Genomic DNA, 24,235 nt, shown 5'->3' on the forward strand with positions numbered 1-24,235 from the left:
TACACATTTCTCTTGATCTCACATATATATAAACAAGAGTGAGATTTCTCATTTGAGCTCATAATATATAATGTTGTGTACACACTCCCACTAATCCCACATATATATAAACAAGAGTAAGTGAGATTCTCATTATTGATCACTGATATATAAATATTATAATAATGTAATATTCAACAGTGGGATACTTAATTGCTAGTGCAAAATTATTAACATAAGTGGTTATATAATTTTAACTAACAGAGTTTCATGAACTCAACCACATATTTTGCACATAAGCATAGCAGAATTATTAACACAAGTGGTAAGTCAAGGATAATATAAAACCCCTCAAATACATATTTTATCAATGGCAGATATCATCAAGAATTGGGTTTCGTAGTTAACCACATATTTTGCATTTATAATTAAGGAGAATGTAAATTTTCATTTAAGAAATTTATAACACAAAATCTCCTTTTTCACAATTAAAATTCCAAAAATTTTATAAATATAGTAACCTTTATATGACATAGTATGATGATTATATAAAAGGTTTATCATCATATGAGTGAGATAAGTCTCTATTATTATAAAATAGGATATGAGACTCTATTCACAATTTTAATAACTCACTCAAAACTCAAATGTTACAATTATACTTCAACACATTTGAAAAAAATATCAGGTTACACGCAGCGGAAATACACAAGACTTATATTTTATTATTACTGAGGATATAAAAGAAAATAGTCATAAGCTTCCATAAGTATTAAAGAATAGCAATAGCATAATTAATATCCTCAATATAAGTCTCTACAATAATTTCATATCTAAAGTTATAAAACAAATAAATATATTTGTTTATGAGATATAGTTAGTTGACATGTAGAATTTTTCTCACTTGTTGAAGAATGATATTTTCTCCACTTGGTGGAGAATGATAGTTAAATTATCTTACCCACAAAAGGATGATCATGTTGAGTAATGTCATACCGATAGGGTATGCCCATCACGTTACACAATACATAGCAATGATTCTCCCACTTGATAGAGAACTAATCATGATAGTTGAATTAAAAGTTTGAAAATATTTTAAATAAAATATTCAACTATTTCTCTATCACAAAATGATATGTTAAGTAACGTCACACCGATAGGGTATGTCCGTCACTCACATAACAAAGGGATAGTAGCAATCCAAAATATATATATATATATATATATATATATATATATATATATATATATAATCACATATAGTTAGAAATTTAATTCAAAATATAATAATATTGGATTGCAAAATTTATACAATTTTCTACATGTCTTTTAACAAAGTAACTTACTTATATTAATCCCATTCAGGGATCTTAAGGATAATAAGTAAGAACTATATCATCACAATGTACAATTCTTATGTCTTACAAAATTTAAACCTTGATAGAGTATTCTATTATAATTGACATAAGTATAAACATTTTAGGTACATTGAATAATAACAACACACCGATGGGGTATGACTGTTACCAATATAATGCTAATCTGTTTAACAAAATTCGCATAATTGTATTCACGATAGGTGAGATTACAATTATACAAATAAATAATGTTTATGTTTAAGAGAATATGATACAATAATATCATGCATAAACAATTGTACTTAATTTACTCATCTTCGTTCATATTCAAATGATAGAAAAATGTGCTTAACAATATTTTAAAATAGCACATCATGAATATGACTTTAGAATTTCTATTATATGAAGTAGTATAATAACAAAAGTTATTATTTGAAATACAAGTGTGTCAAATAGTTTTCTAATATATCCAGAATAGAACTCTTAGAATAAAAATTTTCAATACTCCCACTATAAATTAGAAAGAACATAAATACAAAATGGAGTATTATAGTAAGAAAATAGTATATAACAAAAGAGTTATGTTTAGAATATTCTGGAAAAATGATTTAATTTCTATAGGATATCATAATTGCACAACAAAAGAGAAGAAGAACTAAATTTCTTCATATGTGCATTAATAAGCAATAAGTCACAAGAGGATAAAATAATTAAATAACAACTTACCTCGCAGAGTGTGACATTCATCCTTATACTTAGAGCCAATGTCTTTTGATGACTTAACGAGAATATCTTATAATATAGTCATCTCAAAATATTCCACAATAGAGAATAAACAATTATAAATAAGCATACGTGAGACTCTAATTAAAAAATAAATCAATATGATTTATATAAGAATTCAGATGTAAGGATGATACATATTTTAAAAATTGCCTCAATTCTTAATAAGTTGTTTTGATAATAGTTAACGGATAAACAACAAAGAGGGGTACAAATTTTAATTCATAATTAGAATTTTAGCATTATTCACTATATATAAAATATATAGTTTAATATTATTGTGATCCAAATATTTAATTGCGACAAGACACATAATAATATTTGTCACAAAATTTAGAGTAATAAACTACGGGTCTAGATTAGAGAGTATAATAGAAAGCATAATGTATATTAAAGAGAAATATGCCAATTTTAAATTCAATTAATATAAATGACATATATATACAACTCACTATACTCATTTTGAAAACAAAATATTATGAGGACCCATCAAAACAATTTGTGACAAGAATCAAAGACAAGTGTCTTAGTTTAAATATGTCGCCAAAAAATGACCAATTAGTAAATTTTGGATCTTTATGCTAAAACAATATGAATTAAAGAATATATTATATTCAATATATTTGGCATTAGAATTAATAAATTGAACCTTCTAGAAATTCACAATAGTAACATTTCAATTGATTAAATAGTTAGTGTTACTAATGTAAGAGTAAATTTTCAAAATAGTTTAGGCTCAAATATTGAGAATATATGATTTGAAGAGAAATTATTCTCAACGATCCTTTTAAGATTTGACAAAATTTTTGAAACCCATAAATCAAGAATAGTATAATAGTCAAGTTATTCTTGACTTAATAAATAGTTTTCGAGGGTATCAACTAATCTCAAAATATATAAGTTTATACAGGATATTTGAGACAAGAATATAAGATTGAGTCTAAAGATTCTTCACAATACTAACACTTTAAAAGAATACTTTACATAAGTGTTATTTCTATAAAATGTATTTTCACACAGGATATTTTAGACTCAAATTTTGATAATATATGATTTAAAAGTGTATATGCTGTTGGAACAAAATGTGTTTAACAATGAACCTTAAAAAGTTTTGATGATAACAAGGTATTAAAAATTGTAAATTGGACTAGCTAATATTTGTTCAAGTGTACAGGACCACAGTTAAAAAAGTTACATCATTGATTGGTTCTGAATGAGCAAATAAAGAGCAAAAGAAAATGAAGCTTAGATGATTCTGAAGGCAATACGCTCCTGAATGTAAAAGCGCTCCTGAAGTCAAGCTGCTCCTGAAGAAATAGCGCTCCTGAAGTAAAGCTGCTCCTGAAGAATAGTGCTCCTGAAGACAAGAGGTCCAGAAGCCACATTATCAGAAGCTGCAAAAGCTGCTTCATCAGAAGCTGCATCATCAGAAGCTGCCTCATCAGAAGTCATTTCACCAGAAGCTGAAGATCAACTGGATTTGCAAAAGATTCAAAGATTGAAGAATCTACATTGCAAAAGCTGTCTATTGGTTTCGAAAACACAGCAGAAAATCAGTGGAACATTGCAACGGTCATTTCAAAAGTGTTTGAAGGCATGTGCTTGCAATTTGGACGAAAGCGTTGACATTGTACTTTGTACGAATTGTACAACCACGTTCTCCACTACTCTGTTTTGTGTCCACGCTACAAGACAAGAAAACAGCTCCAGAATACGGTCTCGCCTGCATATATGTTCCTTTGGATAAGGAATGGATTTCAAATTGGTTCTTCATAGGACAACAACCAAATCAGGCAAAAGATCATTGGTGAAAGATCAAGCTTCAACAACGACTCTTTGGTGTGCTGGCAATTTCACAACGTCTCTTTCACACCTCTATATAAAGGAGTGAAGACTTAGAGTTTTGGTAATGCAAGAACGCTGAACGAAAGACTCATAACATTTTTACAAGTGCCAAACCTCTGCTGAAATTGTTCTGCATTCACTTAGAATTTCTGTGTTTCAAAGTCATATCTTAGAAATTCTTAAGTCCATTGAGTCTGTATCTGATTTATATTGTGAGCACCTCTGATTGTATATCAAGTGTTCAACCTTAAACAATTTTCTGTGTAATTTTGTTTAGTTAGGAAGTCTCTTGCAGTTGTGCTTGAGCAGGAAGTCTCTTGATTGTGTTCTTGAGCAAAGGAAGTCTCTAGCTTGTGTGCTTGAGCAAAGGAAGTCTCTTGCTTGTGTGCTTGAGCATTTGTAATCAGATATTACTTTTAGTGAAATCTCCTTGGAAGTGCAAGGGGGACTGGACTACTTCCGGATTGTGGAAGGAACCAGTATAATTGCTTTGTGTCGTTCTTCTTCTCTCTCTCTGTTTTATTCCGCAGCACTTAGATTCTGATCATCACTTCAGAAGCTGTCTCACTTAGCTTCTGATCAGTGTGTTCAGTTTTTAGGAGAAACGAAGAATTTTTTAAAAACACAATTCAACCCCCCTTCTTGTGTTTTTCTCACCTTCAATTGGTATCTAGAGCCTTGGTCTGTTGTGTAACACTTAACCGTGCAACAGTCAAAGATCTGAGAAAAACATGTCTATTCCTCCTCCTACTGGTTCTGGTGATACTAGCTATAAAAATGTCTCACATGATTATAGTGATAGTAAGAAATCCAGTGTTGGAAAAGTTCCAAAGTTCAATGGGGATGGTAAAGAGTTCTCTTGGTGGAAGACCAACTTTTACAGTTACATCATGAGCCTAGATGAAGAATTATGGGATATTTTGGAAGATGGTGTTGGTGATTTAGTCCTTGATGAAGAAGGAGCTGCTGTGGATAGAAAGAAACATACTCCAGAACTGAGGAAACTCTACAAGAAGCATCATATTATCAGAGGAGCCCTTGTCACTGCCATACCCAAAGCAGAATACATGAAGATGAGTGACAAATCCACTGCTAAAGCTATGTTTGCTTCTCTCTGTTCAAATTATGAAGGGAGCAAGAAGGTCAAAGAAGCAAAGGCTCTCCTGCTTGTACATCAGTATGAGTTATTCAAGATGAAGGATGATGAAACTATTGAGGAGATGTACTCAAGGTTTCAAACCTTAGTTTCTGGGCTACAGATTCTAAAGAAAAGCTATGTTGCTTCTGATCATGTAAGCAAGATACTCAGAAGCTTACCTGCCAGATGGAGACCAAAAGTGACTGCCATTGAGGAAGCTAAAGATTTAAACACTTTAAGTGTCGAAGATCTTGTTAGTTCTCTCAAAGTTCATGAGTTAAGTCTTAATGAACATGAGTCTACTAAGAAGAGTAAATCAATAGCTCTTCCATCCAAAGGCAAGTCATCAAAAGCTCTCAAAGTGGTTGAATCTGAAGAGGAAGAACAATCAAGTTCAGATTCTGAACCAGATGCTGCTGAAATGGCCATGCTCTCAAACAGACTTCAATATCTGGCCAAGAAGAACAGAAAGTTTCTCGCCAAAAGGGGTAACTCCAGAAGCTCAAGGAAAGAAGATCAGAAGGGATGCTTCAACTGTAAGAAGCTGGGACACTTCATTGCTGAATGCCCTGATCTTCAAAGAGAAAAGTCAAAGGACAAGTCAAAGAGGTCTACATTCAAACCAAGCAAATTCAAGAAGCAGATTAAGCAGAGTTTAATGGCAACCTGGGATGATTTGGGTAGTGAATCTGGATCTGATAAAGAGGAATTTGATGAAGATGCAAAGGTAGCTGTTGGGTTGGTAGCAACAGCAACTTCAGAAGCTGGATCAGATTCAGACTCAGAAGATGAAAACGAGGTATATTCCAAAATTCCCAGAGATGAACTTGTTGAGTCACTTAAAGAACTTCTTACACATTTTGAAGTAAGAACCAATGAGTTGAAGGATTTAAAAGAAAAATATGCTGATTTGGTACAACAGCAAAAATCAACTCTATTGGATCTGAAAGCTTCTGAACAAGGACTTAGGGGCTTTGACTTCAAGTGTAAAACATATGAAGATCAGCTCAGGTTCTTATGTCAGAAGCTACAAGAAAAGTGTAATGAAAAATCTTTAAGTAATCATGAAATTGCTCTTGAAGATTTTATTATATCTGGCATTGACAGAAGCAGAGTAGCTTCTATGATTTATAGCATTTACAAGAACAATGGCAGAGGAATTGGTTTTCCAGAAGTGAAACTTGAGAAAACCAATCTAAAATCTTGTTGTGAATGCATCAAGGAAGGTCTGAAAACCTTCTTTGTACCAGAAGGGGCTGAGTTGGAAACTGTTGTTCAATCAGAACCTGAAGCTTCTAGTTCTAAGGCTAAGATTACTCCAAAGCCAAAGAACTCTAAGTCAAATGCTATGATCAAATCTGATTCCAAGATTTCAAAGGTTAGGATCCTGAAAAGATCAGAACCTATTCCTCAGAGTCTGGTGAAACCAAAATCTGGGGTTCTGAAGTCTAAATTTCAGAAGAAGTCAGTTACTGCTTCTGAAGTACCAAAACCTACGGTGATGGTTAATCAGAAGCAACCCAACTTACAGCACAAGGTACAAGAAGTGAAGAGTAAAGCCTTAAGTACTAACCTTCCAGGACCCATAGGACAATGGGTACCTAAATCTAAAAATGTCAATGATGCAGGTATGTCTAAGAGCAGTGCCAAAGCAAAGATCATGGTACCTAGACAGCGGTTGCTCAAGACACATGACAGGAGACAAGTCCATGTTCCTCAGCCTAACAATGAAAGAGGGAGGAAATGTGAGGTTTGGAGGAAACCAGACAGGCAAGATCATAGGTACAGGAACTATTGGTAATTCCTCTACCTCAATTAATAATGTATGGTTGGTAGATGGTCTTGAACATAACCTTTTAAGCATTAGTCAATTTTGTGATAATGGTTATGATGTGCTTTTTGAAAAACCCAACTGTACAGTAATCAACAAGGAAGACAAATCCATTGTGTTCAAGGGAAAGAGAGTTGACAATGTCTATAAAATCAATTTTTCTGAACTGGCTGATCAGAAGGTGATTTGCCTACTATCAGTGAATGATAAGAAATGGATGTGGCACAGAAGGTTGGGACATGCTAACTGGAGGTTAATCTCTAAGCTTAGTAAGTTACAACTTGTGAAAGGGCTACCAGACATTGACTATCATTCAGATGCACTCTGTGGTGCATGTCAGAGAGGGAAAATTGTGAAATCATCTTTTAAAACCAAAGACATCGTTTCAACCTCAAGACCTTTAGAATTACTCCATATTGATTTATTTGGACCAGTGAGTACTGCATCCTTATATGGAAGTAAATATGGATTAGTCATTGTTGATGATTACAGCAGATGGACTTGGGTGAAATTCATAAAGAGTAAAGATGTTGCGTGTGATGTATTCAGTAGCTTCTGCACTCAAATTCAATCTGAAAAAGAATCAAAAATTTTGAAAGTCAGAAGTGATCATGGTGGAGAATTTGAAAATGAGCCATTTGAAGCTTTTTGTGAAAAACATGGAATTTTCCATGAATTCTCTTCTCCTAGAACACCACAACAAAATGGGGTTGTAGAGAGAAAGAATAGAACTTTACAAGAAATGGCCAGAACCATGATTCATGAAAACAATTTACCAAAATATTTTTGGGCAGAAGCAGTGAATACAACATGCTATGTTCAAAACAGGATCTATATCAGACCTATTTTGGAGAAAACAACATATGAACTCTTTAAAGGAAGAAAACCCAATATCTCTTACTTTCATCAATTTGGATGTACATGTTACATTCTGAACAACAAGCTCTACCTAAAGAAATTTGATGCCAAGGCCCAAAGAGGAATCTTCTTAGGTTACTCTGAAAGGTCAAAGGCATACGGAGTGTATAATTCAGAAACACTCTGTGTTGAAGAATCTATGCACGTTAGATTTGATGACAAAGAGCTTGAAGATAAAACTTCAAAGCAAGGTGAAAGTTTTACAGAGATACAGGTTCCTGAAGTTACTCCAGAACCTGATCAGCTAGCTGAGTCTGAAGATAGTCCAGAAGCTGAACCCACATCAGAAGCGCAGGATGAAGCTGCTTCTGATGAAGCACAAGATGGCTCACATCAAGAAGATCCTCCCAGAAACACATTCAAACACATGTCTTCACATCCTGAGGAGCTAATCATTGGAAACAAAGATAGTCCAAGAAGAACAAGATCACATTTCAGACAAGTAGAGTCAATGATTGGACTAATCTCAATGATTGAACCTACAACAGTTGATGAAGCACTTTCAGATGATGGATGGATCCTAGCTATGCAAGAAGAGTTGAATCAATTTCAAAGAAATGATGTGTGGGATCTGGTACCCAAACCTCAGCACAAGAACATTATTGGAACAAAATGGGTATTCAGAAACAAGCTGAATGAGCAAGGTGAAGTAACAAGAAACAAAGCCAGGCTTGTTGCACAAGGGTATAGTCAACAAGAAGGCATTGATTACACTGAAACGTTTGCTCCAGTTGCAAGATTGGAAGCAATCAGGTTACTTCTTTCCTATGCAGTTAATCATGGCATAATATTATATCAAATGGATGTCAAGAGTGCATTTCTAAATGGTGTCATAGAAGAAGAAGTGTATGTCAAACAACCTCCTGGATTTGAGGATATTAAATATCCTGACCATGTTTTTAAACTGAAGAAATCACTATATGGCTTGAAACAAGCTCCCAGAGCTTGGTATGATAGACTAAGTAATTTCTTAATCAAGAATGATTTTAAAAGAGGACAGGTTGATACTACACTCTTCAGAAGGACCCTTGGGAAAGATATTCTTGTTGTGCAAATATATGTTGATGATATAATATTTGGTTCTACTAATGCATCTCTTTGCAAGGAATTTTCTGAGTTAATGCATGATGAATTTAAAATGAGCATGATGGGAGAGCTGAAGTTCTTCCTTGGCATTCAAATCAATCAATGCAAAGATGGAGTCCATGTTCATCAATCAAAGTACACAAAGGAGCTTCTGAAGAAGTTCAAACTTGAAGATTGTAAAGTGATGAACACTCCAATGCACCCTACGTGCACCTTAAGCAAAGAAGATGAAGGGCTAAAGTAGATCAGAAGCTGTATAGAGGTATGATTGGTTCTTTGTTATACCTTACTGCATCTAGACCAGATATTTTATTCAGTGTATGCTTGTGTGCAAGATTCCAATCAGATCCTAGAGAATCTCATATGACTGCTGTCAAGAGAATCTTCAGGTATTTGAAAGGAACAACTAATCTTGGACTCCTTTATAGGAAATCCTTAGATTATAAGCTAATTGAATTCTGTGATGCTGATTATGCTGGTGATAGGATTGAAAGAAAGTCAACCAGTGGCAATTGTCAATTTCTGGGTGATAATCTTATATCCTGGGCTAGCAAAAGACAAACAACTATTGCTATGTCTAAAGCAGAAGCAGAATACATTTCGGCTGCAAGTTGTTGTACACAACTACTTTGGATGAAACATCAGTTGGAAGATTATCAGATAACTGCTAACAGTATTCCAATTTATTGTGATAATACTGCTGCTATTTGTTTGTCTAAAAATCCAATTTTGCATTCAAGAGCTAAGCACATTGAAATCAAACACCATTTTATCAGAGATTATGTTCAAAAAGGAATTTTAGATATACAATTCATTGATACTGAAAATCAATGGGCTGATATATTTACTAAGCCTTTAACTGTTGAAAGATTTGATTTTATAAAGAAAAATTTGAACATGCACTACGTGTCTGATTAGATGTTTGCTTGCTCATGAATAGGATTTTAGGTTCTGAAGTTAGTTCAGAAGCAGTAGTCCATCAGAAGCTCCTTATTGAGGTTCTGAGGAAAACTCGCTTCTGATGATGACGTCAGCATCTGAAGTCCAGAAGCTGGATTTATTGCTTTCAAATAGTTGAATTAGTGGAAACGTTGGGAGTTACTTTTTAAAAGTAACTTCTGGCCCACTAACTTGGTAGTTACTCTGTGAACTTCTTACGTGGCCTGTATGTGTTGGTGTATAATTAAAAGGGCAATGATGATTTAATAGCTTTGAAAGTACTTTTCACGCGCCCCCAATTTTGTCATTAATGTTTGTTTGTTTGTCTCTTTTGAATTGCAATCGTTTTACTTTTAACACTTTTTCAATTCACACACTACTCACTCACAACAAACACATTTTGCTCTCAAACCTCTTGCGAAGTAAGCGCAAAAACCTTAGAACCCTAAATTCTCTAAATCTTCTTCAATCATTATCAAATGGCATCATCAAGCTCTAAAGTTTCAGAATCTACTTCAAGCAAGCAAGGCGCAACAGAATCTGGGTCAGTCTACAAAGAAAAGACTATGGATATTCCATGGAAAACCTTAATCGTCCAAGTAGAATCGCCAGTGGACTTCACTTCACTTAAGAAGTACGAAGTGGACATGAAAGGTTATGTAGAAACTCAGAAGCTGTCCGGATACTTCAAGATGCTAAATGGGCCAACGTATGTGAACTTGGTCAAAGATTTCTGGTTAAGGGCTGAAATCGTCAATGGAAAGCCTGTGAAGGTAGCAGGTAAACAAGCTGGGTCGAAGAAAGGAAAGATGGAGATAGAGTTGAATCCCACTTCCTTCAGTAGCCTTGAGATAAGGTCTGAAGTGATGGGTATTCCCGTAACCATCACAGAGGAGATAATTGCTAAAGCTTGTAGAATGAATGCAGAAGGAAGGTTTCAAGAAATAGTTAAGAAGGATGATGTCCTGCTGCAAAACTACTACAACACTCTTCTGGGTGGTAACAAAGATGCTAAGCCTTCTGAAATGGAGATTCACAACAGAATGTTGGTGAAATTCAGTAACGATTGCTTCTTTCAAAGAGCAGGTGGGTCTGATCAACCCAACAACCAACAGAAGCTAGCAATTTACTTCATGACCAATCTGGAAAAGATAAACTTCCCAAGATATGTAATGGATCATCTCTGCTGGGCTATTAAGGAAGGCACAGTCAAAGGAAGGAAACAAGTGCCCTATGGAAGATTGCTCTCTGAGATCTTTTATCAAGGGAGAGTGCTGGATTTATTGAGAAAGACAAGGGATGCTTCTGATAAATGCTTCGAAGTTTCTACTGCAGAGAAGACTATCAGTAGCAAGACATTGCATTCTATGCACAAATTCAAGACAGCCCCTAAAAATGAGAAGTGGTTAGAGATGACAACTGCTGAAACTGAGATAATCAGGGACTTTCCTCCCATCTTTAAGGAAAGTGACTCTGATTTCCTAGTTCAATCAGTTGCTAAGTATGTCTTGGAGGAAGATGCAAGCTCTCAGGAAGTAACTACTCCTATTAAGACCAAAGGGAAGAAAGTTAAAGGAGTTACTGCGTCAGAAGCCACTGATAATAAGCCCAAGCAAAAGAAGGATGCTAAGAGAAAGAGAGGGAAAGCTGAAACAGTTTACTACAAGGAAAAACTGGATGAAGCTTTGGATGAGATAGAGGAAGAAGAGGCAGAGCCTAAGCTAAAAAGAAAGAAGGCTCCACTTGACAAGAAAAGCTCCATGGTTCAAGTGACTCCAGCCATGAAGAGAATGACTAAGGAACATTCTGATGACTTCTTAGCAAATAGGCGAGAAGTGAAGGCCATGAAAGAACTTGAAAAAGAACAGGAAGGAGAAAGGACTCTAATAGAGGATGAAGCTGTTGCTGAAAATGTAGAGCAAGTTCAGAATCTTGGAACTTCAGAAGCAGTAGATAACTCAGCAATGTTATCTAAGGTATCTCAAGTTTCTCACACATCTTATAGCACATCCTCTATTCCTTCTGAAGACACATCTCTTTTAGATCACCTAGAAAGTCATTATCTAGGTGAACTACCCCAATCTGGCTTTACGTCAACCTCAGAGAAAGCCTCTGAGACAACTCCAGAAGCATCTGCTTCTGATAAAGTTGTTTCAGAAGACCCCCCACAACAAACACCTTCACCAGAAAAAGCCTCTTCACCCCCTACAACTTCATCACCCCCAATCATTCCTGAACCATCTGTTCCTGAACAACCAACTCCTCAAAAGACCGTTCCTGAACATTTTGTTCCTGAACAACCAGTTACTAAACCCACTCCTGAACCTGAACCTGAAACTGCCGCTCCTGAACACGTTGTTCTTGAGCTAACCTCTGCTTCCATATCTTCTTCACCAGTTCAAGTCATCAAGATCATCCACCATACTGGTGTATGTGATATGGACACAGACTCTGAGGATGATCAATATGATCATGCCTCTGATATGGTAGTTGACCCCACTCCTGACCAACCATCAACCAGCCAATCATCAACTACAAATGACCAATCATCATCAAACCTACCAATTGTTCCCCTAGCCCATCCAAAACCCTCTAAACAACCTTCACCTCCCATCATTTACCTGGATTCTCAAGTACTAAAAGATGTGTGGGAAGATATTGCTTCTGAAGTTCTCAGACTGATAGCAGGTAGAAATGACTTGGGTCATATAATAAGCTATCAGAAGCAATGGAGAAGGATCAAGGAAAGGGTCATCAACCTGATTTCAGCTCTGCATGATTCCTGCATTGAGGCTCAAGAGCAAGCCAAGCAGAAGCTGGAAGAGTGGTTGAATGGAATTGAAGAGAATGCTGGAGATGTAGAAATTCTTGGTACTTGGGTGAAGAATCCACTCAGTATCAGAGGCAGAGAACCTGATGAATTCCTGCCTAAGGAGCTGCATCTGATCATTCCTTTTGAGATTCTGGAAAAGATTGATGCACCTAACCTGGCTCTAGCTCAGGAGAACAAGGTGCTCAAAGAAGAAAATGAAAGGCTGGAAACAGAGCTACTAGAGCAGAAGCTGAAGATATCAAAGTTGGAAGCAGACATGCAAGAAGCCAAGATCAGAGAAGACAACTAAAGAAAAGATATGGACAAGAAGTATGCTGATGTTCAAGAGCTTCTGAAGAAGATTTTAGAGAAATAACCCAAACCCATAGTTGCACACTTTTAGCTTATTTTTCTATCTTTTTAGGCTTTTGATATTCTTTGTTCATTTCTGCTTCTGAATTAGTTCTTTTTGCTTCTGATATTATAAGCTTCTGAATTCTTCCTGCTTCTGAAAATCTTTAACTGTTTATACCTTGTATGTCATTATTTGCTTTGATAATAATGCTTGCTATGACTGTTTATTTAATCCTTGAAGATGGTTAAAATGCTTTTAATTTATTTGAATTATGAGCTGAACCTTTAATCTTACGTTTTTCTCATCTCTTCTTTTTGTTTATGTCTTTTTGCTAATGACAAAAGGGGGAGTATATGTGATAGTATTTAAAGGCTCTGAGCCCCATTAATTAATGTTTGAAAATTTTGAAAATTTCTATCCTTTTTATCGGTGTATCAAAAAGGGGGAGTATCAAATTTCAAATAACAATTAATTGAACCATTCTTCTTATCTATAAGTCAATTCTTTCAATTTTTTTTAGCTCTGATATTATTGTGCGATAAATGAATTTAATTAACCTGGATAGAACTTAGGGGGAGCTTACAAACCTCACATTAAAGACTATCAGACTCAGAGGGAGTTAGAGCTTACAAACCTCAGAACCCCAAGGTCAACTTGTTAATTAGATTAACAACAATTGATCAATTTTTAAATACTATTGTTTGTCATCATCAAAAAGGGGGAGATTGTTGGAACAAAATGTGTTTAACAATGAACCTTAAAAAGTTTTGATGATAACAAGGTATTAAAAATTGTAAATTGGACTAGCTAATATTTGTTCAAGTGTACAGGACCACAATTAAAAAAGTTACATCATTGATTGGTTCTGAATGAGCAAATAAAGAGCAAAAGAAAATGAAGCTTAGATGATTCTGAAGGCAATACGCTCCTGAAAGTAAAAGCGCTCCTGAAGTCAAGCTGCTCCTGAAGAAATAACGCTCCTGAAGTAAAGCTGCTCCTGAAGAATAGTGCTCCTGAAGACAAGAGGTCCAGAAGCCACATTATCAGAAGCTGCATCATCAGAAGCTGCCTCATCAGAAGTCATTTCACCAGAAGCTGAAGACCAACTGGATTTGCAAAAGATTCAAAGATTGAAGAATCTACATTGCAAAAGCTGTCTATTGGTTTCGAAAACACAGCAGAAAATCAGTGGAACATTGCAACGGTCATTTCAAAAGTGTTTGAAGGCATGTGCTTGCAATTTGGACGAAAGCGTTAACATTGTACTTTGTACGAATTGTACAACCACGTTCTCCACTACTCTGTTTTGTGTCCACGCTACAAGACAAGAAAACAGCTCCAGAATACGGTCTCGCCTGCATATATGTTCCTTTGGATAAGGAATGGATTTCAAATTGGTTCTTCATAGGACAACAACCAAATCAGGCAAAAGATCATTGGTGAAAGATCAAGCTTCAACAACGACTCTTTGGTGTGCTGGCAATTTCACAACGTCTCTTTCACACCTCTATATAAAGGAGTGAAGACTTAGAGTTTTGGTAATGCAAGAACGCTGAACGAAAGACTCATAACATTTTTACAAGTGCCAAACCTCTGCTGAAATTGTTCTGCATTCACTTAGAATTTCTGTGTTTCAAAGTCATATCTTAGAAATTCTTAAGTCCATTGAGTCTGTATCTGATTTATATTGTGAGCACCTCTGATTGTATATCAAGTGTTCAACCTTAAACAATTTTCTGTGTAATTTTGTTTAGTTAGGAAGTCTCTTGCAGTTGTGCTTGAGCAGGAAGTCTCTTGATTGTGTTCTTGAGCAAAGGAAGTCTCTAGTTTGTGTGCTTGAGCAAAGGAAGTCTCTTGCTTGTGTGCTTGAGCATTTGTAATCAGATATTACTCTTAGTGAAATCTCCTTGGAAGTGCAAGGGGGACTGGACTACTTCCGGATTGTGGAAGGAACCAGTATAATTGCTTTGTGTCGTTCTTCTTCTCTCTCTGTTTTATTCCGCTGCACTTAGATTCTGATCATCACTTCAGAAGCTGTCTCACTTAGCTTCTGATCAGTGTGTTCAGTTTTTAGGAGAAACGAAGAATTTTTTAAAAACACAATTCAACCCCCCATTCTTGTGTTTTTCTCACCTTCATATGCTTCTCATATCAATTTACATAAAAAATATAGAGATTTCAAATGCATTAGAGATTTCAAATGCATTAGGGGTATATGATTCTTCCAAATATTTTGGGTACAGAAATTATATTTTTATCCCAAATTTTAAGGGTATAATATTTACTAATTAATTAGGGGGATAAACAATTCCTCATTAACACATCAATCTCAAGTTTGAGAGAATGAAATTTCTCATAAGTTTCAAATAAAAATAAGGAATGTTCATAAAATTTTCATACAAAATGTGAAATGTGAGAGCATGATCTTTTAAAATATAATGTATCCCCCAAATAAAATTCGACCAAGTGATAAGAATATAATAAATATAATAATAATAAAATAAAGACAAGGTTTGGAATTTTCTAATTTTGACACTGGTCCCACGCACCTACAGCGCAAGTGGGCATAGGTTGCAGTTTTGTTTTCTTTCTCCTTAACCCGGATCACCTGAAAGCAGGTTGAACGACCCGCGATTGACCCAATTCGATTTCACGATTCCGGCAACGTAACGTGGCCGTTTTATATGGGTTTTGATCGTTATGCTTCGAATAAGAGAAGCCCTTGATTAATTTCCAGAATCATTAACAATATAGAGAAAACACAGATCAAGAGAATGGGTTTATGGCATAATAGAGTCGTAGAACACCAATTTTCATACTGCCTTAATTGAATAATTCGTTGTGGCAGTCGATGCAATAATCATGATAAATAAGCAAGTAAAAGCCTCGCAGAAGGTTTTACAAATACGGTGGCCATAAAAGTTTCAATCACAAAAAGAAAAAAAATTATGAATCGCAAATTACAATAAAACATGGCATAAGCTTTTGCAATTCCCTTAACTTATTTATTTAATAAAACAAAGCATGATTGCCATGTTACAACATCGGTGTTGAAATATGATTTGGTCTAACAAGCAATAGCCATAAAAGCATAATCGATGAAGAATTCGTATTTTCAGGAAAATAGCCATAACTGTATCTATTTGGCTCTGATACCAATTGATGAAAGTTTTAGAGTTTAGCCCTAGATCACTAGATACAAATTATAGCATATCATCAGTAACAAAGAAGGAACAAGAAATTGTGTACCTTTGACTTAGGTTGATGAAGGATAAACGTAGACAACTCCGACAACTATGAGAGGCATAACTACCCTCATTCCGTCTAGCTCTAGGTTTTCACCATGTCAATCAACATAATTAACCGTCTGATGGGATGACGAATAAATAGGTAAACGGCTGAGGGCAGGGACCTCTCATTGGGCTTATCTAAATGGTCCAACCCATCACGGTCCATTTAGTAACAATAGCCCAGTCACTCAAATTCATCAACTAATTAGTGCTTAACACAATAGACCATAATTTATAATATAATATTAACTTATAATAATTGATTATTGCCAATCCATAATTGATTAATTAAATAATTAATCCAACAAGATGAAGTCTTAAGAACAAATTGTTTATGGCATGTATTAAAATCAGCATGCATTTCTGCTTCTTCTCTTTCTTTCAAAGAAACTTTATATTTTTCAACAAATTCTTTCAATTTAGTTTTCTTGCTTACATATTTGTAAGAAAAAAAAGAGTTAAGGCTCTCTGATATATCTTTGAGTTGTTGACATGCCACCGAAAATGGTGTCTTTCATGTAGACAGGAACCCAATGTTCACGTTCTCCATATAAAGACTGAATCCACCCATCCTCTGATGGTTGAAATTTCTCTACCATTTCTTCCCTTTTAACTTCAAGCTGTTGTATTGATCGAAACTTGTATGTGCATGAATTCCAAGAGAATAAGCCTCTTTTTGTGACTCAAATTCCATTCCAGAGAAGGTTGTTGAAAATTGTTAGCCTCTAAATCTCCACACTCGTAATCTACGGTCTCATTGATTACATGATCTTAACATTTTTTTTGTACCAAAAAAAATTAATATTTTTTTATGCACGTGTTTGTGCTTTTGTTGCTTGGTCAAATAGAAACAATGATATTTACTTAATCACTCCTAATTAATAGGATTTTCCGTTTTATTTAATAGGACTTCCTTATTTTTAGCTTAGTCTTTTAGTAATTTTGCTCAAGCATACAACAAGTGATATTTGACTTGTAGTGATTCCTTCGGTGTCTATGTGAAAATGGTAATTTTTTTCTGACGTGTATGCTAAACAAAATTACATAGAAAAAAAAAATCAGCTTCATCATAAAATTGATTCTAGTTTCAGATTCCAGCAGCGAAATGATTCATATCAAAGAAGTATTTGGGTAAATCACACTTCAAGTTTATTACAGTGTTTACTGTTTTATAGGTATCAATTGTTTGTGGTTGTTTACTTTGCATTTGTCAATATACAACTTAATCTCTATTTTAATTATTTGATTCACATTAATACTTATTACACTAATTTTTTTTGTCAAAAAAAAAAAATACTTATTACACTAATTTTTATATGTTGTTCGTTTATTTCAAGATAACTCCATGTTAATTTTAACAACAATAAATCATGTTAAATTCATTGAAATCACAATTAAAAAGATCGCTCTGATAGTGGAATAACTACACCAAATAGACAAATGCTTGACCTGAACAATTACGGAATCAAATAAAGAAATTCAAACACATTTTCGTACCAAAACTAGTGTAAATCATTTTATTTGCCAATTTTACTCGTGTTTATTATTTATATTATAGTACTATACAAATATATTAAATTGTCTTGTAAGTATAATTCATATGATATTTGAACATATATACATTTGATATGTTGGGAGTGCTAGCATATCAAATGACAATGCAAGCAAATATCATATGACCTGTAGTTACAAAACAATTTTATATATTTGTATAAAACTATAATATAAATAATAAACAAAGACAAATAACATCTCATATAACATTTTCAGACTTCAGTCACACTTCAAGGTTTATTACTAATCATCTAATTCTAAAAAGACACAGTTTGAGATAAAAGAAAAAGAAACACTATTGAGCTAGAGATATTGATTTAGAGATATTGTTCGTATGTCCTAATTCATGTTCTGTCATTTTTGTCAGCATCAAAAAGTTATACGATTCATAATGCTTGTGTTGCTTAGGATATACTAATTGCTTTTATTTTGAAAGCAAAGATATATGGCTTGGGATATGGTACATACATGTTTAAGAATCATGAAATAAAGTGACGTGTGAGGGAGAGAGGAATATATATTCATAATGTTTTATGGGAAATGGGAAATATATTTGACTTTTTGTTTGTGAAGAGGGGAATCCAGTTTTTGTCTCATTAGATGGGGACTATTATTCAAAAAGGCCCTCGAAACAAATAATGATGAAACAATTATATATTCTCTTGTATCCTTCCAAATTATCTTCATGTGTTACGACACATTAATTTCACAAACAATTGCACTAAGGTGAGGTTAGCACAAGCATACAAAAAAATTTGAAGTACAAGGTGATAGTTGGCCTTTTGAAAAGTAAACAAGAAAGCATGTGGGTTGACTCGTGTATGTCCTCTCACTATAATTTGCAATGACATGTAGTCTTGATTTCAGTATCTAAAAGTGCATCTTCTTGTCATATGGTAGAATAATTTTAAAATATAGGGTTAATTATGTTTTTGGTCCTTACAAAATTGCGACCTTGTAAGTTTAGTCCTTACTTAATTTTAATAGCATTTTTAATCCCTACAAAAAAAATTTACTTATAATTTTAGTCCCTGCTAAAATAAATTTTGTTTAATTATCCTTAAACTCTTAAATTTTTTAACGATTCTTTTTATACAAGTTTAGAACACTATGAAAGGTTCATTTACTAAAATTTATAATTTTTTAACATGAAATAAATTAAATATGAATTTTTTAAAACGACAAAAGTTTAAGATATAAGTAACAAAAATATGGACGTAGAAATCAAATTTTTGCGATATTTTTTTCGGAGGACCTTTTAATAACGTTCTTAACACGCCTGTAAAAAATTGTTGAAAAACTTAAGAGTTTAAGCATAAATTAAACAAATTTGGATTGAGTAAGGACTAATATTGAGTGCAGAATTTTTTTGTAGGGATTAAAAATGCTATTAAAATTAAGTAAGGACTAAACTTACAAGGTCGCAATTTTGTAGGGACCAAAAACATAATTAACCCTAAAATATATGGCACGTAAGAAACAAAAAATGATGAAAATGGATGAGAGTATTTACTTGTTAGTATTTTGTTGAGCATAACATTTTCGTTGACTGTAACAGTTTTAAGTTATGGCTTGCATTTGTTATGTGCCTTTTGTTACCGCAACTTATTGATTTCTTGTGATCTAAGTAGTTTAAGGAAGATGATGAATAATTAGAGAATGATGATGAAACTTAGATAAGAGAGTAAATTGTTGTAACCGAATTTCATTAGTGAATTAATGGGATGCTTACAACTTATTTATAGTGGTTACTTGTTAGTCAAGTAACAAACTTAGCCAACTAACTAGCTATATGTTTGTATAACTAACTCCTTCGAAGAAACCTAATGTAGTTTTAATTTTTAAGTATTTGGAGTAGTTTCTAGCTTGTGGTAGCTTCTTGATTGAGAGAAGTATTTGATTCTACTAACCTTTCTTTTTTATTAAGTTAATACGTGGACATCGATAAGTTAGATAAGAAAGATTCTGAAAATGTTGAAATGCATCACTCATATAAATTTATACAAGTTATATAAGTTAGAATTTATGTTCATCGTCGTAGGGCTATTTCAATTTTATTTACATAGAGACACTCGTCGAAAAGTTTATTCAAACGGGTTGATGCACTTGACCGTGTGTGTGGAAAGAAAGCCAATTCTTTTTCATATATTTCTCCTACTTAGAGTGAGCAATGCCAATGGATGCTCTCAATTCCTTTTTTGATAATCGATCTCGACATGGAATTAACTTATATATGTCGTCCGACCATATTCACTAAGGGTCTACCTATTTGGTAAAACGTGTTTTTGAGCTTGTCGTTTATAACTTACGTTTTATATAATCTCATTTGACTAAAAAAGATTCGTTTGATAGCTGTCATTTTCTCACGAGCTTATAGTTTATTTTTACTAGATAACAGTTTTTGATAAACTAATTAAGTAGCATATAGCTTAGAGTTTATAACTTATCATTTTTATCTAAATTTGACCATACAATATCTTGATTGAAAAAAAAAAAAAAAAGTATAACATTTCTGCGTCATTTTATATTTGGGGAATTAGTCACTTTAGTCCCTGAATGGGGAACGATTCGTCAATTTAGTCCCTGAATGCAGATAAATTGCAAAATAGTCCCTGAATGTAGACTTTGTTAGTCAATTTAGTCCCTGAATGCAGACTCCGTTAGTCAATTTAGTCCCTGAATGTAGACTTCGTTAGTCACTTTATTCCCTGAAATTGACCATGCAGGGACTGTTTTGCATATTATCTGCATTCACTAAATTGACGAATCGTTCCCCATTCAGGGACTAAAGTGACTAATTCCCCTTTTATATTTATATACCAGTTCAACCGTTGATTTTAACAAAACTTACAAATTTAATCAGTTAGTTTATCCACTATAAATTCATCCGTTGTAAGTTAGTTTATCAACTATTTTTAGTAAACAGAGACTATACATATTTTCAATAACATTGTTTGAATATATTTAAAAAAAAAACAATCAGGATTTAAAAAAAAAAAAAAAGAACAGTAATAATATTGCATTGGATAATGATTATATCAATCTTTTATTTATTACTATAAAACTACAAGTAAAACTTGGTTCAAAATATAAATTATGCAGTACAGTTACCACCAGGTCCTCCAAATTGAAGACTAAATCCATATGGTTCACGTTGTTCTTCATAGTAATCAACTCCATAGCATTTAGGGACATCATTGAATTCTTCTACCGAGAACTTGTCAGGTCCATAATATGGTGATCCAGATTCATTTTGGTATGAAATCTTTCTAAAATAACCTGCATGATAAAAGTTCTCATCTGGAAATAATCCTGAACCCATTTGAGGACTAGGAGCATCGATAGCTATTGTTCCACCACCCCACCCTGCTCGATCGCCTGCCTTCAAATTGGTGAACAATTCTGCCGGAAAATATCCAACTCTATCATTGTTAATGCTCAACCACCAATTTTTTGTTACGGGGTCCTGAACATATCATAAAATTTTAATTATATCAACTTAAAATTGTATAGCATATATTCTGTAGAGCAATTCAAATTTTTATGGTAAGAAAATAACCTGGGAAATAGAAATTGGCATCTCAACCATCGGCCCATCATAGACAGATGTTTTTGGCACAACTTCACCGAGATAATGCTGATTGCTCTTCTGAACAAAACCTGGACATTTCATATTGTAGCATCCAGTTTTCTGGAAATTATCTATCTGTCATGATTTAATATCACATTATGTTTTGTAGAAATGAAACAATTAATGTGATTTTTACGGTCAAACCCAAAATTTATAAAAGAATCATACTAATAGCAAAAATAATAACAAAAAAGTTACTGATATAGTGTGACTCAACTTATTACAATATAGTCAGATTCAACTTTTTTTTTTTTTAACAAAACTGGCCACACCTATTTTTTATTATACAAAAATAATTTTTGATATAAATAATTTGGAGATTATTTGTTAGAATTTTAATACATATATATATATATATATATATATATATATATATATATTATTTTTTATTATTATTATTATTTTTTTTTTCCGATTCAAAAAAAAATATATATATTATTTTTTTTGAAAAGGCATTCAAGTTAAAAATTATGCAAGTTATGGTTTTTCTTCAAAAGTTATCAAAATAGCTATTTAATTTTAAAAACAAAAATAATTTTGGAGAAAGCATACATATTAAGATAACTAGAATATTAAAAAAATAAAAAAAATCTAAAACAAACATGCATATAGGGCTTTTAGAAGACTTTTTTTTTTTTGGGTCCTCGTGAGCATAGCTCAGTTCGTATGGACAATGCATAATATATAATATATGCAAGGTCCGGGGTTCAAACCCAGCCACCACCAAAAAATAGACACTTTTTTTGTTTTGTTTGAAAACTCGGTATCCAATATAAGGATTGACTATTTCGAAGAATTTAACTTTATTGTCTATTCGTGGAGAGCATCATTTAAAGTCATCACAAAATTTTGTATCAATTAACAATCAAAATTGACATCGCATGAGTCGAACATGAAACAGAGAAATTCTTAGGTGGTCCAGGACCAAGAAATTTTCTTTGGTCACAACCAAAGAAAGAAGAGAGAAGAGAGAGAAAATGGAAAGTATTTGTTTATTTGTGAAGAGAGAGTGAAGGCAAAAACTCTATGTGTGACCAAACCAAATTTTTTGGTCCTGGTTCACACAAAAGTTTCTCCATGAAACATTGAGAGGAACAGAATCTCAAATCAACACTATTAGACCAACCAAAACTACTAAAGTAGGTTACGTGGAAGATGAAAAGAAAAGTCAGCCAATAATGACCTTACCGTCCATGACGCGTAAGCATACGTCCTATCATCGCCATATAAATGGGGAAATACCTGGTATCGATTTGTATAATAATTTAGTAGTGTTAATTACAGCAACAAAATTGATTAAAACTATTCAGTCATATGAATGAAATTTTAAAATAAATATATTGTCATGATAGGATAAATTAAAAACTCACATGCCATCCAGCAATAATTTTATTAGTACCATCTCCCTCTCCACTTTGGATAAATATATGAGATGTGCTTGCTTGAGCAATAGTACACTTGGGATTATAAATGCTAGTGGTTCCATTAATTCCATGATAATGTTCAATAGATTTCTTACTGAGAGCAACTTCTGCAACCTACAAATTCAATTTATGTTCATCTAGCTAATAGAAAATTGAAACATTAATTGATATTTACAAAACTAATTAAAAAGAATTGAACAAAATTTATATACAAATGAACTAAGAACATAAGGGTTGGAGTTGGAGCCAGTTCTAGCCAAAGACAAAATATGGGTAAGATAATTAATGAAAGATAAGGATTTTTTTTGACAAAATATGACTATATAAAAGTGACAAGTAAAAAGAAAAAAAAAACTTGTTCAAAGATGATATGTATTATGATTATGCACATTTGAAATTAAGTTTTTATGAGAAAATTTACATGAGAAAAGAGAGAAACTTTAGATGAGATATCATTAGCACGAATGAGTTCGTCTTTTGTTGTCCTTCGAATAGGAACCGTTCCTGTGGGACACACAACTTCGTCCACTCCAGATGTGACTTTAGTTGGTGCAATCTTCACACTTGATTTTTCTTCTTTAATGTGAAAATTAGGCCGCATCTGCAACAAATGGAAAAAAGATGGTCACAATTTGTGCAAATTGAAGAAAATTAATCGAATTGAAAATTGTGCTACCTGCAACTTATGATTCTTTAATAAAGGATGATCAAAGGCTGGCTGCTTGTTTATATCAACACAGTCAATTATGTATCCAAACTTTGTCTATAAAAACCACAAAAGTCAAACAGAAATTACAATCATGTTATGTGTATTGAGATCAAACAAATACCAAAATCAAATACATGTGAATATATAATACATAAATACTCTTGACAGGAGGTTTGTTAATAAGCTTTAGTTGTCTCTCCAACTCCAAATCTTCTTTCATTGTATTGTGCCTCCCATCAACTCTATGACTTGAACTGGTCAACAAACACAAGACCAATAAGAAAAATATGTTGATTTTCACCATTTTTTTTGTTTTGAGAGAACACAATTTTGTTTTTGAAGAAAATGACTTGGTGATCCATTATACTCCTCCCGTACTATTTATAAGATAAAAATAAATCAATAAAAATTGATGTATGTAGTTCAAAATTCAAATCAGATACATTAACTTTTATTGACTCAACTTTTTGTCATAAATAAGATCGATTGAGTAATTTAATACTAATATTGTCAATTTATACTATATCAATGGTGGACGACAAATAAGAATTCAATTGAGGTAAAACATCCGCAGTCATTAATA

At 33.3% G+C, this 24,235-nt stretch overlaps 1 protein-coding gene across 1 annotated transcript; it reads right to left on the reverse strand.

Moving 5' to 3' along the window:
* Positions 1-20,911: 20,911 nt before the first annotated feature.
* Positions 20,912-23,956, reverse strand: LOC146925029 (protein neprosin-like). Its single transcript, XM_085711916.1, has 7 exons — positions 23,804-23,956; positions 23,620-23,706; positions 23,365-23,544; positions 22,890-23,057; positions 22,708-22,761; positions 21,448-21,594; positions 20,912-21,354 (listed from the first exon to the last, which is right to left on the reverse strand). The coding sequence occupies exons 1-7, from the start codon at positions 23,954-23,956 to the stop codon at positions 20,983-20,985; spliced, it is 1,161 nt and encodes a 386-aa protein (XP_085568042.1). The 3' UTR covers positions 20,912-20,982.
* Between the last annotated feature and the right edge of the window lie 279 nt (positions 23,957-24,235).

The sequence above is a fragment of the Medicago sativa genome, chromosome 5 (genome assembly GCF_051527215.1).
Source record: "Medicago sativa cultivar Bolivia chromosome 5, Bolivia_mono, whole genome shotgun sequence".
Taxonomy (NCBI): Eukaryota; Viridiplantae; Streptophyta; class Magnoliopsida; order Fabales; family Fabaceae; genus Medicago; species Medicago sativa.